The following is a 17,867-nucleotide window of genomic DNA, read 5'->3' as shown; positions in this document are numbered from 1 at the left end:
GATATGCAAACCAACCAAACCAGAGCCTACCCCTAACCACCTCCTTTGTGGGCTCTTACAGGGCTCTTACATGCCAGACCATTATCCCTCTACCTCATCATCCCAGTATCATGTACCAGATGACTAGAAACAGCCTTTATATTCAGAGCCCACTGAAATTATTAAAATGAGTCAATCTTTAGCCAGCTTGCCATGCTTTGCCATGCCTTTCTTGCCAAAACCACAAGAAAGGCCCTTGGGGCGCCATGGTGGCTCAGTAGGCTGAGTGTCTGACTCTTGATTTCAGCTCAGGTCATGATCCCAGGGGGAATCCCGTGGGATCAAGCCCTGTGTCGGGCTCCGCACTGGGCATGGAACCTGCTTAAGATTCTCCCTCTCTCTCTCTCTCTCTCTCTCCTCCTCCTCCTCCTCCTCCTCTCCCCCTCTCCCCCGCTCATGCACTCTCCTCTCTAAAAGAAAAAGAATCTCTTGCACATATTTTCCCCTCACTTCCTCTGACTCCTGGATGACCCTGGCACTTCCCAGTGTTGTCCTGCATGGTATGGTGTGCCCTCTCCTCTTAGGAACTATGAATAAAAATCTTTTTTTTTTTTAATGCTTATTTATTTGTTGAGAGAGAGGGAGAGAGAGAGAGAGACAGAGAGCTCATGCAAAGAGCAGGGGAGGGGCAGAGAGAGGAGAGAGAATCCCAAGCAGGCTCCATGCTGTCAGACCAGATCCGGACATGGGGCTTGATCTCATAGCCGTGAGATCATGACCTGAGCCAAAATCAACAGTCAGTCACTCAACCGACTGAGCCACTCAGGCGCCCCACCAGACTATCTTTTCAATGGCAGTCATCTCCTGATCTGTTGGCCCCACCATACCTGAAGAATGATAAAGTCCACATTTTAAACGAAGCAGCTGCACCACTTCACATTCGCACCAGCAATGAATAAGGGTCCTAATTTCTCCACATTCTTACCTATGCTGCTTATTTTCTTTAAAGAAAAAAATGGGTTACTATAGCCATCCTAGTGGCTGTCAACTGATACATCACTGTGGGTCTGATTTGCATTTCCCCCAATGACTGGTGATGCTGAACATCTTTTCATGTGCTTATTGGCCACTTTTACATCTTCTTTGGAGAAATGTCGGTTGAAATCCTTTGCTCCTTTAAAAAATTGGGTTATTTGTCTAATTGTTGAATATCTTTTTTTTTTTTTAAGTAAGCTTTACACCCGATGTGGGGCTTGAACTCATGACCCTGAGATCAAGAGTCACCAGCTCTACTGACTGAGACAGCCAGGCACCCCAAATGTCTTTTTTTTAATGTTTATTTATTTTTGAGATATAGAGTGCAAGTGGGTGCAGTGAGGGCAGAGAGAGAGGGAGACAGAGGATCCGAAGCAAGCTCTGCACTGACAGCAACAAACCCGATGCAAGACTCAAACTCACCAACAGTGAGAGCATGACCTGAGCCGAAGTCAGACGTTTAACCAACTGAGCCACCAAGGTGCCCTTCTTTTTGCTTTTAAGGTATAGAAATTCTACATGTTTTCTAGGTATAAGTCAACTTATATCCATAGCACAAGAATATTTCCCTATGCTGTGACTTTGCTTTTTTACTCTCTTAATGGCATTTTGGGAAGAATAGAAGTTATTCATTTTAATGTAGTCCATTTATCAATCTTTTCCTCATGTTTAGTTTTGTGTCCTATTTAGGACATCTGTGCTTTGTCTAAAACCCTGAAATTGTCTTCTACGTTATCTTCTAGAAGGTAAACTATTTTACATTCCACATTCAGATCTGTGATCATTCTGGAATTTGTTTCTGCATATAGTGTGAAGTTGGATCTAGATTAAATTATTCCCATACAGTTACACAATACACCCTGCATCATTTATTGAAAATAACATCCTATACCTACTAAACTCTGGTGCCACTTTTACCATAAATCAACTGACCACATATATGTGGGTCTGTCTAGACTGTATTGTATTAGCCAACATGTCTAGCCTTACACCAACACCACAACATCTTAATTATTATAAAATTCTAGTAAGACTGGCCATTTGTTACTATAAGTTTGACAACTTTGTTTTTCTTCCTCAAGATTGTCTTGGTTCTTCTTAAGCCTTTGGATTTCCACATACATTTTAGAATTAGCTTAACGGTCTCCACCAAAAAAAAAAAAATGTTCTATAGATCAATTGGGAGAGTGGATATCTTTACAATATGGTCTCCAATCCATGAACATGGTCTAATCCTTCCTTGTATTTAGGTCTTTTTAATATATTTCACTAATGTTGCATAGTTTTATGTGTAGAGGTCCCATGAGGGAGGAGGTCATAAGAACCTCTGATTTGTAGCCAAGTTGTGGGTAACCTGGGTACCTACTAATTGCAATTGGCATCTGAAGAGAAGCGGCAGTCTTGAGGGACTGAGCCCTTAACCTGTGAAATCTGATGCTATGTCCGAGTATGCAGTGTGAGAATTAAATTTCAGGACATGCAGCTGGTGCCACAGAATTTCTTGCTGTGGGAAAAATCCCTACATATTTGGTGACCAGAAATAGCAGAAGTGTAGTGGTCTGTAAACAATAAAGGAGACAAATAGAAGGAAAAACTATGTTTTTCCTTATACAGATGTCGATTTGCTTTTTTCACTCTCATTTTCTCATGAGTATACAGAGTTTTGCAAGAGCTACATGATGTGTGATACACAGCAACAGACTAAATGTAGAAGAATATGAGAATCCAGTATCTTCTATTCAGCCAGACAGGAAAGAGATTTGCAAAAATGTAAAACAATGCTACTCTGTTCACAAATGTTTTGAAAAATATAGTTATTTTCATGACAACAGTGTTATTTGTATCAGCATGTAAAGGGTTTTTATTTTTATTTTTCAAATTAATAATTTTTTCAGTTTAATCCCAGTACAGAAAATACCAATAGATACAACTCATATAAGCAAAAGCTTCAGGTGAATTCTCAAAAAATTTAAGAGTGAAAGGGGTCCTGAGACCAAAATATTTGAGAACTGATATTTTAGAGTCATCATCAGTCCTTAGGTCATGCTCCCCTGCCAGTCAGTAACAGGCACCCTGTGTGCCCTCACCTGCCAGCAGTGCCACACACTGGACATCTGCGGAACTGCAGGGCATCCACTACTTGTGGTCCTACCTACTCATTAGGATGTACCTTATCTTCAGAGGTCTGAGCATCAGTCATGCAGCTCCCCCTTCTCTAAGTCCTGTAACACCACCTCTTCCCTATTGTATTCCAGGTCTAGAAGTAGGAGTGGAGTTACCTTAGCCTTTACCTTTTGCTCTTACAGGATTCCAATCCCTGTTTTAAATCCCCTTTGTTGGGAATACCTATGGTGTCTATTTTTCTGACTGAACTCTGATTGATATGCCTGCTATACTGAATATCCTCTCTTTAGATGGCTCTGAGAGGGCCCTGTAGCCCTATAAGAAGCTTCCCTTCTTAAGCTAGTTTTGGGGGGTGTTTTTTCCTTGCAATGAAACCATCTGTGATTAAGGCATAGGGTCCATGTTTTACCTGCATCCAGACACATTCCATCCCTCCTTCCCAATGTGAAGAGGGTGAGGGATGGTTCCCATATGCTCTGAATCACATTATTCTCCTCCTCCTCCTCCTCCTTCCTCTTTTCCTCCTCCTTCACCAAAACCACCACCATCATGACCATCATCATCACCATGTTATATAATACTCACTATGTGCCAGGCACAGTTCTAAGCATTTTACATACATTAGCTTACTTAATCCTCTAAATGAGGATTAATCCAACTAAATGAGGGAGAAACCATTATCATCCCTATTTTATTTTGTTTTTATTTATTTTTTATTTTTGAGAGAGAGAGAGCCCATGCACGCATGTGCCCACAAGCCAGGGCGGGGCAGAGAGAGGGAGAGAGAGAATCTGAAGCAGGCTCTGCACTGTCAGTGCAGAACCCGATGCAGGGCTTGAACCCATGAACCACAAGATCATGACCTGAGCCAAAGTCAAGAGTCAGAGGCTTAACCGACTGAGCCACCCGGGCACCCCAGGAGAGAGAGAATCTTAAGCAGGCTCCATGCCCAGCACAGAGCCTGATGCAGGGCTCAATCCCATAACTCTGGGATCATGACCTGAGCCAAAATCGAGTCAGAGGCTCAACAAAGCCATCCAGGTGCTGCATTATTAACCCTATTTTAAAGGTAAGAAAACATGCACAAAGAGATTAAGTGACTTGCGCATGGCAACACATCAAGTTAGTGGCATGCCAGGAATTCAAGCCTAGGTAGCCTGGTTCCAAGGCCCAGGCATATTGATTCAGTTCACATTTATTGGGCACTTACTTTATGTCAGTTCCTGTTCTAGATATTAAGGCTATAGGGAGAACAAACAAATGTCCTCAGCTTTACTAAACCATCTCTCCCACATCTCCATCCCCTCTCTCACTGGCACATTGTCTATCTCATCTTTCCCACCAAAACCAAAACAAACAAAACCCCAAAACCCACTCCCCTAAACCCCTGAATCCCCTTCAAACTATGAATCTGGGTTTGATTGTTGGTTCATTCATAATTACAGAGACAAAAGGAGAGGCAGAACATGGGGCCATGCTACTATCTTTTCAGAATTTCCATCCAATGGAATATTCCCAAGTCCCTCCCATCTTAAAAAAAAAAAAAAATCACTCTCACTCCTCTGCTCCTACCCCAGTACTGACTTTCTTGGCCCTTCATCAACAAGCTTCTTTAAAAAAATGTCTATATCATTTCCACTTCCACACCTCACAATCAATCCATGGCTCTCTGAAACTGGGCATTGGCCCTGTTGTGCCCCAGAAACTGGAACCCACATTCTTCTCAGGCTTTCCTTTCTCCTTCACCTCCAGAGTTTTGGAAAGTGATATCTACACTCTGTCTACACTCCCCTCTTCTTTTTTTAAATGTTTATTTATTTTTGAGAGAGAGAGAGAGAGAGAGAGAGAGCGAGCTGGGGAAGGGTGCAAAGAGAGGGAGATACAGAATCTGAAGCAGTCTTCAGGTTCTGAGCTGTCAGCACAGAGCCCGACACGGGGCTCAAACTCACAAACCATGAGATCATGACCTGAGCCGAAGTCCAACACTTAACTGACTGAGCCACCCAGGCTCCCCTATACTCCCCTCTTCTTGTAAACCATTTGGGTCCCTACAATATGGCACCTGTTCCCTCTTGCCCATTGATCCTCTGAAATTGCCTTCACCAAAGGTATTAACACCTCTCTGCCCTTAAATCCAGAGGATACACCTCGTATCTTGACATGCTTGTCCATGCCCTCCTTTCTGAGACCTTTCCTGGCCCTTTCCCAATTCTGGCCCAGATGCCTCCCTTCCTCTTGCACTCCCCAGAGCCATGGGGCACTCTGGAAAGCTGGCACCAAGGGTACTGGAGGAGGCTTCCTGGGGACCAATACCTTTCCAGACTTGCCCCTGAAGATGAAGCCAATCAGAAAGCAGGTCCTCTAGGCATACTTAGGTGAGTAGTCAGCATGTTGTTTGATGAACCAGTCAGGAGTTTAAAGTAAAGATAGAGTTAGAGTTTGACTATCTCAATCATGGAAAGGCAAGTGATACCTTCAGACTTGTAGCTGACTACAACTCAGAAGGAGGTAGCTTGTCCCTTCCTACTAAGGACTCTGACAAAATCCTTCACTTTCTGGAAACAGAAACCCAACTTCCCAAACCAAGAAAGCTACTATGCACAGGAAGGACAAAAAAAAAAAAAAAGTAAAAGAGAGAATGAAAGAAGAAAACAACAGGAAACAAGAGATACACAGTAAAGAGGGATACTCATCAAATCTGCCCACTGTCTTTAGTCATCATAACCTTCTCTTTAGAAATCCCAGCTGTTGTCTACACTGTGAAGACTGGGCACTGTCACCACTGCCCAAGACCTGACCTCCTGAGTATACCAGGAGCATCTATTTCTCCACTCCCCATTCCTGCAACTATTTCTTCCCAGAACTGACCACTGGAGGTGGGAGATGTCCTGTCTCTGCTATCTTCATGGAAATCCTCAATAGTTCTCTCAATTCATTCTATAAAGCCACACATTCCTTCTACCATCATGCCCCAATAGATTGAGAAAGCACCTTGGAAGTAAACTGTTACACAGCAAGGACAAATTCATGTTAAATGCTTTTCTTGAGTATTTATGCCATTATATGTACATAAATGCAGTTTCTATGTTCAGTCTCTTGTTGGTTAGGTGACTCTCCAGCCAAGGGACCCACCAGCTAAAGATCACTGCAGTTGAAGGACTCACCTGACAAGGGATACATGGGCTCAGGAATTCAGAACCCAGACAAGTTACCATACCAAAGCCACCTCAGACAAAATATTCACTAGGTAAGAGAAACCCACCACCAACCCAAGGTTCTCACCATCCAAGGGACCTCCTGGAAACCAATATACATTTTTCATCCCACCCACATTGAATTCTTTCCCCCCTCACCTCATATTTTTTTTTATCTGGAATATCCACCTTGCCCTTTAAAATGCTCCGAGATAATTCATTCTGTCAAGCAGAAGACTAGTTACCAATACAAGGAGAGGGTAGCAAAGATCATTACAATGCCAACCACCAGAAATAGAAGTCCAAACACTTCTTCCCACTGCATCTTGGTATCAGAGTTGCCAAGGAAAATACAACACAGTAAAGTACTGGATGGGGCACTTTTACTCACATAAAGAAGAGAAAGAGCAAGATCAGCTCCAATAGTGGGTGTCTGGGCAGCAGGTGCAATTAGCCTTTATGAACTCCTCTTGTGCCACAGTGGAAGGACCCTGATCCCCGCCTTCATGGAGTCTGAAATACTAAAACCTGGGGTTGTGCCTGAGAACACAGGTACTTAAGCAGAACAAAGGAATACACAATGAGCCTGAAACAAGGAAAAATATTCCCACACAAGGTGATAAGCCTTGCATACACTGTGTGGGCTCTTTATCTCTTGGTCAGAAAGTGTTTCAGGCCCAAGACCCATTCTTATGTGGCAAGGGGATATTGGAAGACTGTGTACATGAGATCGCTTTTCCTAACACATTTCATGAAGACTTTCCTGGCCCCTGGGTTGTGTGTGTTGCTGCTGTTCTTGGTGCTTCTAGGTCTTTGCCTGTGCTTAAACACAGCTGTGTCATTGACAAACCACAAACTTAGTTACTAAGTCACAGTTCTGTAGATCAGAATGGCTAGATTCTCTAGAATGCTCAGGATCTCACAAGGCTAAAATCAAGGTGTTGACCAGTCTGTGTTCTCATCTGGAGCTAGGATCATCTCCCAATCAAATATGGTCATAACAGGATTCAGATCCTTACTATTATAGAACTGAGGTCCCATTTCCTTGCTAGCTATCAGTTGGGAGCCACTTCAGATAGGGGCTGCCTGCATTCCTTGCTATGTAGTCTCCTCCACTTTCAAGCTAGCAATGGAGAATCTCCCTTGACTGCACTCCATCCCATGCCTTGAATCATTTTTGCCAGTAAGATGTTGTCCCTTTTAAGAAGTCACTGGATTAGTGTCCCATGGAGGACATTTTCCCTCTCTTAAAGTTAACTGATTGGGGAATTTAACTACAGATACAAAATCCCTCCACAGCAGCACATAGATTAGTACTTGAATGAACAACTGGGAAAAAGTGTGTGTACACCAGGGAGCAGGAATCTTGGGGCCATCTTAGAACTCTACCTACCACAATGGTGATTTCCCATTTCCATCATTTCATCCACACTTATTAAATGACATTCTACTTTTAAGACCTTCCCCCTTTTCACCTTCTTTCTCTTTCAGTCAGTATAGACTAAAGAATTCTTTTCTAATTCAATATTTTATAATCTGTTATTGACATTATTCCTTTTCCTTCCCTTCTGTTTGTAATCTCCTAGTTTTCTTACAAGGCTTGTCTACTTCCTCTCTTCCATCTAGAGAGGTAACTCTGGTACTGCCCTCCTGTAGCAGACTGGGGTCTGCAACAAGGAGGAGCCAGGATCCCATCTTACAGTTTCCAACAAATCCCTATCAGGACGGGTGGAGCCAATGTCCTGATAGAGGATGGAACCCAGCTCCAAGCTCCGAGTCCAGGAGAAGCAGAGAATTGTGGGACCACGCCCCCTTATGCAGACAGCCAATCAGGACTTGAGGCACTGGTTTCTCCATTGTGAAGAAGTGGCCTTTAACGTTTGGAGTCTTGGGATGCTGGAGTCTTGGTTTTAAACTAGGGGAGGTATAGTGGGCTTGGCTCTCTGTTTTCAAGACACTCAGGATCTGTCTTTGTCTGGGTGGAAAGATCATGCCCCCAAAACACGCCCCACCTGCTGCAAAAGGCGCGGCTGCTGCAAAAGGCCCGCCTGCTGCAGGAGGCCCGCCGGCTGCAGGAGGCCCGCCGGCTGCAGGAGCCCCGCCGGCTGCAGGCGCCCCTGAGAAGCCGCCAGAGGAAACACAGACACCTGAAGAACTGGCATTTTATGCCCCGAATTACTTATGTTTGACCATCCTGGCCGTAATTTTGTTCCCTCCCCTGGGATTAATAGCTATATTCTTCAGTTACAAGGTAAAACAACACCTATGTGATGGCCCATCCTGCCCTCTACCTGCCCCTTACACCTGTTTCTGCCCTGGGACCTGGATAGGGGCTTTCCCTCAGTGACCATTGGTCCCCAGCCCTTCCCCAAGGGTATCATAAGGCTAGACTCAGAAACCCATACCTAAAGCTCCCATCCCTACAGACTTCGCAGGCCAACAAGAACAGCGAATGGGACGATGCTTACCTCAACTCAGGCCGAACAGGCTGGCTGGATGTATTTGCCATACTCATTGGTTTAGGCATCATTTATGCCTATACCCTATTTATGTGAAGGCCAGGCCAAGTAGTCCATGAGTCCACCTCAAATAGGACTTACCCACCAAGGCCCTAACCAACCAAATCAGCCACCATGCAAGAAACCAACAGCCAAGACATCTTCTAGCCAGAAAACCTATTGGCCAAGGAACTCAACATCCAAGCAACCCACTAGCCCAGGGACATCATACTACTTCATCCTTTTCGCTGCTGGAGCCATCGTCATCCACCTTGAGGGTCCTCACTTTCATGCCCTAGATGTGCTTAGCTCCGTGATACTTGGATGCTCTTTCAGAAAAAAAAAAAAATTATTTAAACCAATAAAAAATGAAGGGAATGTTCCAGCTTCTCATGTGTGTGCATGTGTTTATTTGTTTCTGAGTCAGTGTCTGTGTTTTGCTGGAGCTCTGTGTTTCATATCCCTGCTTTTTCTAGGCAAACAGAACCCTCCTTCAACTTTTGAGATCCAAAAGTCAAATTGTTAAGGGAAGAATGGAAAGACTTCAAGAAATAAACAATAGATTTGGTGCAAGAGCTAATGAAGATCACCCCCCCCCCCCAATCCTGAAAGGAATAGAGGAAGTAGAGAAAGAGAGATTACATGCAAGTACAACCCTAAGGAGAGTTGCATCTCAGGAAGGGGTGAGGTGTCAAACACCCCAGATACTATTTGTATTACCTCTTCACAAATAAGTCCTATAGAGGCTCCAAGGTCGCAAAGAAAATATGCTGCATGGTAGGGAGGTCTAGGAAGAAATGACCTTAGACAGCCAAGTAGGGTAGCCCATGTCTCAACTTGGTGAGAAGGAGGTGGGGTCTACAGAAATGCAAAGTACCAGGGTGGGAATGACTAGCAGAGGGGAGCCAGGGATAACACAGGAGCCATCTTGAATGAAGGAAAACAGAGATCTAGGCTGACACAATGGATAACAAACATCGAGGGGTTCCTACTGGTACCCTAACTTCACGAACAACCCCAAATTCAGACCAGAAACACTAGACTTAGTAGAATTAAATTTCCACAATGAAGGAGAATGGGGATTACCAATAGAAAGGAGGTTAAGTAGCTGTGAAAAAGACTGCTAACTCTACCAAGGGTCATCTTTTCCTCCCAGGAGCACAACTCAGCCACATTTCCTAGGTTCCCCTGTGTGGCCATGAGACTGTCTTTGGCTCTATGGAATCACTTCTATCAGAAGTCATGTGTGCCACAAACAGTCCTGGCTTTGAAACATCTCCCATGGGCACTCTCCTCCATACTCTTCTTCCCCTAGCTGACTGGCCAAGTGACACCCATGGTGCTTTGAAGGCCACAAGTTATAGAGAGGAAGAACTCCCATCAGCCTTGGTCTCTGAACCACTGTAGGAACAGTCACTGTTTCCCCAACTGCCCCCCTGGTTGAGCAGAAAATACGTATTTTGCCATCACGTGTCTGGTCTATTTCATAACTCAATTCACCCTAACTAGTGAAGATGCTGGAAAATAGAGTTACATTTCTCAGACATCTGGGATTGCTACTTGAAATTCATGCCCAACAGACAGACCCATTTTGTTGGGCAGTTTATAGGAAATAATGAACGAAGGAAACAACAAAGGTCTTAGTCCATAGTTAACCTTAATCTTAACGGTCATGATGCTGTGTCTGTTTCCTACAAGATCCTGGGTATCTATGTGAATTACATGTGCTTATGGGACAGCGCTCCATGTTTTGGGTGTGTCTGGAGAGGGGATTATTCCTGGTTGTCTGCTATGTTAGTGGGCCTAGAAGGTCAGCCATCCCTGTCCCTCCCCAGAGAAGCCCAGAATGCTGGGCCTGTCACATTCAGCTGCAAAGCCATGTGGAATCAGAATGGCCCATGTCGGCATGAACAGCCAGGTTCAAAAAAGTCACACTGTTATACAAGACTTGGAAATCCAGCCAATCTTCTCCACTCCAGCTCTCTGACTCCCTCTAACCTGTATTCCACTCTCAGGCATTTATCTGGTATTTATCATTCATGTAAATATAAAACAAACAAAATTTGTAGTCTTGCATCTTGAAACATCATCATTTGAATTACTATAATGACACATGCAGACTTAACAATTTTATTCACTCTTCTCTCTCTCCACTATCTCCCACAGAATGAGATGACAATTTTTAACTCAATTTACAGGCTTTCCATTTCATTATGCTGTATAAGTAGACTCCATTACTGGACTACCATGGTGATTACGTACTCTTGCTGAACTCATATTTGAACTCAGGAGCCAACCAATCCATCTGCCTGTAATCCTTCAGATTTTTCTTCCTTTTCTTCTTCTTCTGCCTCCTCTTCCTCTACCTTCTTCTCTTCCACATCCTGCCCCTCCTGCCCCTCCTCATCTTCACTTTGTTTGTTCTACTTCCTCAGTTATCTATGTGCCCCTTCACTAATCATTCCCAAACTCTCCAGAAGAATTCTATCACTGCTTTCAACAGAATTTCCCCATGGTCCAGTAGGCCAGGTAATTTTTCAATTCTCTTTCTCCCTTGGATCATTAAACCTTGGATCATTTATTTACTTGGGATTTTTTAATTTACACAACATTCACAAAAATACACCCACAAGTAATACAAAGAGTATGGAAGAGCTCACTTCATGGCTGGATGTGGTATCATTTTCCTCTCTCAAAGGTAATTGCTGTCAATATTTTGTTGTAACTCTTTCTAGTTACCTTTCTATGCATTTCCATGTGCATTTGTGTCCACACACATTGCCATTACACTGTTTTTCTGTTTACCACTAGGTCTTGATGATCTTCAATACTCAATTAGTATTGAAGATCTTCAACACTTAATGCCCTGTATTCCACTTTTGAATTATCCCCCTCTGTCTTCTTATGGCCCAAAGGGTACATTCCCATGTTCTCAGACCTGCCTTTTCTCTCTCAATGGTAGCTCACGGATTCCAGCACCTGGCATGAACCTGTAGGCCCTTTTTCCTCCTGGGAGGATAAGGATATCCTGAGCAGGGTAAGAGGGAGAGTATCCATAGAATAAACAGCTGCAGGAGAGCAGATTCTGCTGTATACCAAGAACTAGTTTTGCAAATTTTATTTCTGACCACTGAAAACTTAACAAACTTTAGGACACTCACACTGTGACATTATTACCATGTCCTATGATTGTGATTCTTAACCTCTTACAGTCTTCAATTCTGATGACCCATTTATTGTATCACCCTTGTAATAATACTTAAACTGATGTCCTTATTTTCTGGAAGAAACATGTACTTTTGAATTTTCTTTGCTGTTTTTTGTTTTTTTGGTTTTTTTATTTTAGAGAGAGAGAGAGAGAGCATGCATACAAGCAGGGGAGACGGGCAGAAGGAGAGAGATAGAATCTTAAGCAGACTCCATGCTTAGCATGGAGACTGATGCAGGGCTCAATCTCATAACCCTGGGATCATGACCTGAGCCAAAATCAAGAGTCAGACACCCAACCAACTGAGCCACTTGAGTGCCCCTGAATTTTCTTCGTTAAGCCAGAAGGACATTACTAGCATGAAATCCATGGGTATGTGGATTAAAAAAAGAAAAATAATAATTCCCCAATAACCCATGATAGAGCTATATTTCTTATTCAAATGAAGAGTTTGAGAATCTGAGTCTCATTTAAATCAAGAGTACACTGGGTTTCTAATTTTAAAAATATTTTTATTCAAGTGCATAAGAGTGTACAAATCATATGTGCATACCAATGAACTTCCACACACTTTCACAAAATGCACACTTATGTAACCTGCTCCTTAAACAAGGCATAGACCAGAAGACTCTGGTGCCCTCTTCCAGTTACTTCCTACAAAAGATAACTCCCGGGGCGCCTGGGTGGCTCGGTCGGTTAAGCGTCCAACTTCGGCTCAGGTCATGATCTCATGGTCCGTGGGTTCGAGCCCCGCGTCGAGCTCTGTGCTGACAGCTCAGAGCCTGGAGCCTGCTTCAGATCCTGTGTCTCCCTCTCTCTGTGACCCTCCCCTGTTCATGCTCTGTCTCTCTCTGTCTCAAAAATAAATAAACGTTAAAAAAAATTAAAAAAAAAAAAGATAACTCCCACCCTAACCTGCTCTCCCTTTTTAAAATAACTGCCTGGTAGACCATGTCAGGGAATGCCAAATTTACTAACGGGACTTCCTGTTGATGGATATTTAGATTATTCCTACCTTTTGGCTGCCACAAACCATAGTGCAAAGAACATCCCTGAGCATGCTTCTCTGTTCACATGAGCAGGTTTTTCTCTAGAACAGAGTCCAAGAAGTGGGATTGCAGGGTTCAAGCATAAAGGGCTTTGTACACTTTGATGGCTAATACCATGATGACTTCTGCAAAGGCTTCATCAAATCACACACCTAATCCCAGTGTTTGAAAAAAACATTCTTTGTCTTCTTGTCATCACATGATATCATCAGTCCTATGAAATTCTGCCAATTTGATGAGTGAGAAGTGATAGCTCCTTATTGCTTTAATTTACATTCCTCTGATGACTAGTGAATTTGAACACTGCTAAGGACTGAATTGTATCCCCCCAAAATTGATATATTTTTAATTATTTTTTTTGTTTTAATTCCAGCATAGTTAACATACAGTGTTATAGTAGTTTCAGGTGTACAAAACAGTGAGTCAACAATTCTATACATTACTCAGTGCTCATCATGGTAAGCACACTCTTAATCCCCATCACCTACACCACCCATCCCCCACCCACTTCCCCTCTAGTAACCATCATTTTGTTCTCTGTAGCTAAGAGTCTGTTTCTTGGTTTGTCTCTCTTTTTTTGTCCTTTGCTCATTCATTTTGTTTCTTAAATTCCACATATGAGTGAAATCATATGGGATTTGTCTTTCTCTGGCTGACTTATTTCACTTAGCATATGCATATACATCTTTATACATACCATATATATATGTGTGTGTATATACATATATATATGTATGTATATATATATGTATGTGTGTATACATATATATGTGTGTGTATATATATATATATATATATATACACCACATCTTCTGCATCCATTTATCTATTGATGGGCACTTGGGTTGGTTCCATAATTTAACTATTATAAACAATGCTGCAATAAACATAGGGGTGCATGTATCGCTCTGAATTAGTGTTTTTGTATTTTAGAGGTAAATACCCAGTAGTGCGATTACTGGATCATGGGGTAGTTCTACAAAACTGATATACTGAAACCTTAACTCCCTACATAACTGTGTTTGAAGATAGCTGACAATATTGTATTGAGAATATAAAAAGCCAAAAGCAACAAAGATTAGAAAGGACCAGAAAACACCACCAGAAACTCCAACTCTACAAGCAACATAATGGCAATAAATTCATATCTTTCAGTACTCACTCTAAACATCAATGGACTAAGTGCTCCAATCAAAAGACATAGAGTAACAGAATGGATAAGAAAACAAGATCCATCTATATGCTGTTTACAAGAGACCCACTTTAGACCTAAAGACACCTTCAGATTGAAAGTAAGGGGATGGAGAACCATCTATCATGCTAATGGTCAACAAAAGAAAGCTGGAGTAGCCATACTTACATCAGACAATCTAGACTTTCAAATAAAGACTGTATCAAGAGATGAAGAAGGGCATTATATCATAATTAAGGGGTCTATCCACCAAGAAGACCTAACAATTGTAAACATTTATACGCCAAATGTGAAAGCACCCAAATATATAAATCAATTAATCACAAACATAAAGAAACTCATTGATAGGAATACCATAACAGTAAGGGACTTCAACACCCCACTTACAACAATGGACAGATCATCCAATCAGAAAATCAACAAGGAAACAATGGCTTTGAATGGCACACTGGACCAGATGGAATTAACAGATATATTCAGAACATTTCATCCTAAAGCAGTGGAATATACATTCTTCTCCAGTGCACGTGGAATGTTCTCCAGAATAGACCACATACTGGGACATAAATCACCCCTCAGCAAGTACAAAAAGATCGAGATCATACCATGAATATTTTCAGACCACAACACTATGAAACTCGAAATCAACCACAAGAAAAAATTTGGAAAGGTAACAAATAGTTGGAGACTAAAGAACATCCTACTAAAGAACGAATGGGCTAACCAAGAAGTTAAAGAGGAAATTGAAAAGTATATGGAAGCCAATGAAAATGATAACACCACAACCCAAAACCTCTGGGACACAGCAAAGGCGGTCATAAGAGGAAAGTATATAGCAATCCAGGCTTTCCTAAAGAAGGAAGAAAGGTCTCAGATACACAACCTAACCTTACACCTTAAAGAGCTGGAAAAAGAACAGCAAATAAAACCTAAAACCAGCAGAAGACAGGAAATAATAAAGATTAGAGCAGTAATTAATGCTATTGAAACCAAAAAAAAAACAGTAGAACAGATCAATGAAACCAGAAGCTGGTTCTTTGAAAGAATTAGGAAAACTGATAAACCACTAGCCAGTTTGATCAAAAAGAAAAAGGAAAAGACCCAAATAAATAAAATCAAGAATGAAAGAGGAGAGATCACAACCAACACAGTAGAAATAAAAACAATAAGATAATATTATGAGCAATTATATGCCAATAAAATGGGCAATCTGGAGGAAATAGACAAATTCCTAGAAACATATACACTACCAACACTGAAACAGGAAGAAGTAGAAAATTTGAACAGACCCATAACCAGTAAAGAAATCGAATTAGTAATAAAAAATCTCCCAAAAAACAAGAGTCTAGGGCCAGATCGTTTTCCAGGGAAATTCTACCAAACATTTAAGGAAGAGTTAACACCTATTCTCTTGAAGCTGTTCCAAAAAATAGAAATGGAAGGAAAACTTCCAAACTCTTTCTATGAGGCCAGCATTACCTTGATTCCAAAACCAGACGGAGACCCCACTAAAAATTAACTAAAAAGACCCCACTGCAAAAACAATTAACGTGGTTCATCACACCAATAAAAGAAAGGACAAGAATCATATGATCTTCTCTATAGATGCAGAGAAAGCATTTGACAAAATACAGCATCTTTTCTTGATAAAAACCCTCAAGAAAGTAGGGATAGAGGATCATACCTCGAGATCATAAAAGTCATATATGAATGACCCAATGCTAATATCATCCTCAATGGGGAAAAACTGAGAGCTTTCCCCCTAAGGTCAGAGACAAGACAGGGATGTCCACTCTCACCACTGTTACTCAACATAGTATTGGAGGTCTCAGCCTCTGCAACCAGACAACACAAAGAAATAAAAGGCATCCAAATCGGCCAAGAGGAGATAAAACTTTCACTCTTCGCAGATGACATGATACTCTACATGGAAAACCCAAAAGATTCCACCAAAAAACTGCCAGAACTGATTCATGAATTCAGCAAAGTTGTAGGATATAAAATCAATGCACAGAAATCAGTTGCATTCCTATTCACCAACAATGAAGCAACAGAAAGAGAAATCAAGGAATCAATCCCATTTATAATTGCACCAAAACCCATAAAATACCTAGGAATAAATCTAACCAAAGAAGTGAAAAATCTGTACATTGAAAACTATAGTAAGCTTATGAAAGAAGTTGAAGCAGACACAAAAAAATGGAAAAAGATTCCATGCTCCTGGATAGGAAGAACAAATACTGTTAAATGTCAATACTACCCAAAGCAATCTACATATTCAATGCAATCCCTATCAAAATAACACCAGCATTCTTCACAGAGCTAGAACAAATAATCCTAAAACTTGTATGGAACCAGAAAAGACCCCAAATAGCCAAAGCAATCTTGAAAAAGAAAACCAAAACAGGAGGCATCACAATCCTGGACTTCAAGCCATACTACAAAGCTGTAATCATCAAGACAGTATCGTACTGGCACAAGAACACCCAGATCAATGGAACAGAATAGAGAACTCAGAAATGTACCCACAAACGTATGGCCAAGTAATCTTTGACAAAGCAGGAAAGAATATCCCATGAAATAAAGACAGTCTCTTCAGCAAGTGGTGCTGGGAAAACTGGACAGCGACATGCAGAAGAATGAACCTGGACCACTTTCTTACACTATACACAAAAATAAACTCAAAATGGATGAAAGACCTAAATATAAGAAAGGAAGCCATCAAAATCCTCGAGGAGAAAGCAGGCAAAAACTTCTTTGATGTTGGCCGCAGCAACTTCTTACTCAACACATCTCCGGAGGCAAAGGAAACAAAAGCAAAAATTAACTACTGGGACTTCGTCAAAATAAAAATCTTCTGCACAGTGAAGGAAACAGTTAGCAAAACTAAAAGGCAACCAACAGAATAGGAGAAGATATTTGCAAATGACATATCAGATGAAGGATTAGTATCCAAAATCTATAAAGAACTTATCAAACTCAACACCCAAAACACATACAATCCAGTGAAGAAATGGGCAAAAGACATGAATGGACACTTCTCCAAAAGAAGACATCCAGATGGCCAACAGACACATGAAAATATGCTCAACATCACTCATCATCAGGGAAATACAAATCAAAACCACAATGAAATACCACCTTACACCTGTCAGAATGGCTAACATTAACAACTCAGGCAACAAGATGTTAGTGAGGATGAGGAGAAAGAGGATCTCTTTTGCATTGTTGGTGGGAATGCAAGCTGGTGCAGCCACTCTGGAAAACAGTATGGAGTTTCCTCAAAAAATTAAAAATAGAACTACCCTACGACCCAGAAATTGCACTACTAGGTATTTATCCAGGGATATAGGTGTGCTGTTTCGAAGGGACACATGCACCCCAATGTTTATAGCAGCACTATCAACAATAGCCAAAGTATGGAAAGAGCCCAAATGTCCATCGATGGATGAATGGATAAAGAAGATGTGGTATATATATATATACAATGGAGTATTACTTGGCAATCAAAAGCAATGAAATCTTGCCATTTGCAACTACATGGATGGAACTGGAGGGTATTATGTTAAGCGAAATTAGTCATTCAGA

General features: G+C 41.6%; 2 protein-coding genes across 6 annotated transcripts in view; one reads left to right on the top strand and one right to left on the bottom strand.

Annotated features, from left to right (window-relative positions):
• Positions 1-17,867, bottom strand: part of ATP4A (ATPase H+/K+ transporting subunit alpha) — a 93,842-nt gene that overhangs the window by 46,403 nt on the left and 29,572 nt on the right. The gene's annotated exons all lie outside the window — the stretch shown is intronic.
• LOC122208273 (transmembrane protein PMIS2-like) lies at positions 8,195-9,220 on the top strand. Its single transcript, XM_042919187.1, has 2 exons — positions 8,195-8,583; positions 8,759-9,220. The coding sequence occupies exons 1-2, from the start codon at positions 8,323-8,325 to the stop codon at positions 8,885-8,887; spliced, it is 390 nt and encodes a 129-aa protein (XP_042775121.1). The 5' UTR covers positions 8,195-8,322; the 3' UTR covers positions 8,888-9,220.

Source organism: Panthera leo, chromosome E2, assembly GCF_018350215.1.
Source record: "Panthera leo isolate Ple1 chromosome E2, P.leo_Ple1_pat1.1, whole genome shotgun sequence".
In the NCBI taxonomy this organism is placed as follows: domain Eukaryota; kingdom Metazoa; phylum Chordata; class Mammalia; order Carnivora; family Felidae; genus Panthera; species Panthera leo.
The sequence above is the reverse complement of the archived record's forward strand: the minus strand, read 5'-3'. Positions and strand labels throughout refer to the sequence as shown.

Bases quoted from the DNA above. Each gene is read 5' to 3' on its own strand.
- LOC122208273 (XM_042919187.1), top strand. From the start codon at position 8,323: ATGCCCCCAAAACACGCCCCACCTGCTGCAAAAGGCGCGGCTGCTGCA. The intron at 8,584-8,758 runs GTAAAACAACAC...CCATCCCTACAG, and splicing joins CTATATTCTTCAGTTACAAG to ACTTCGCAGGCCAACAAGAA.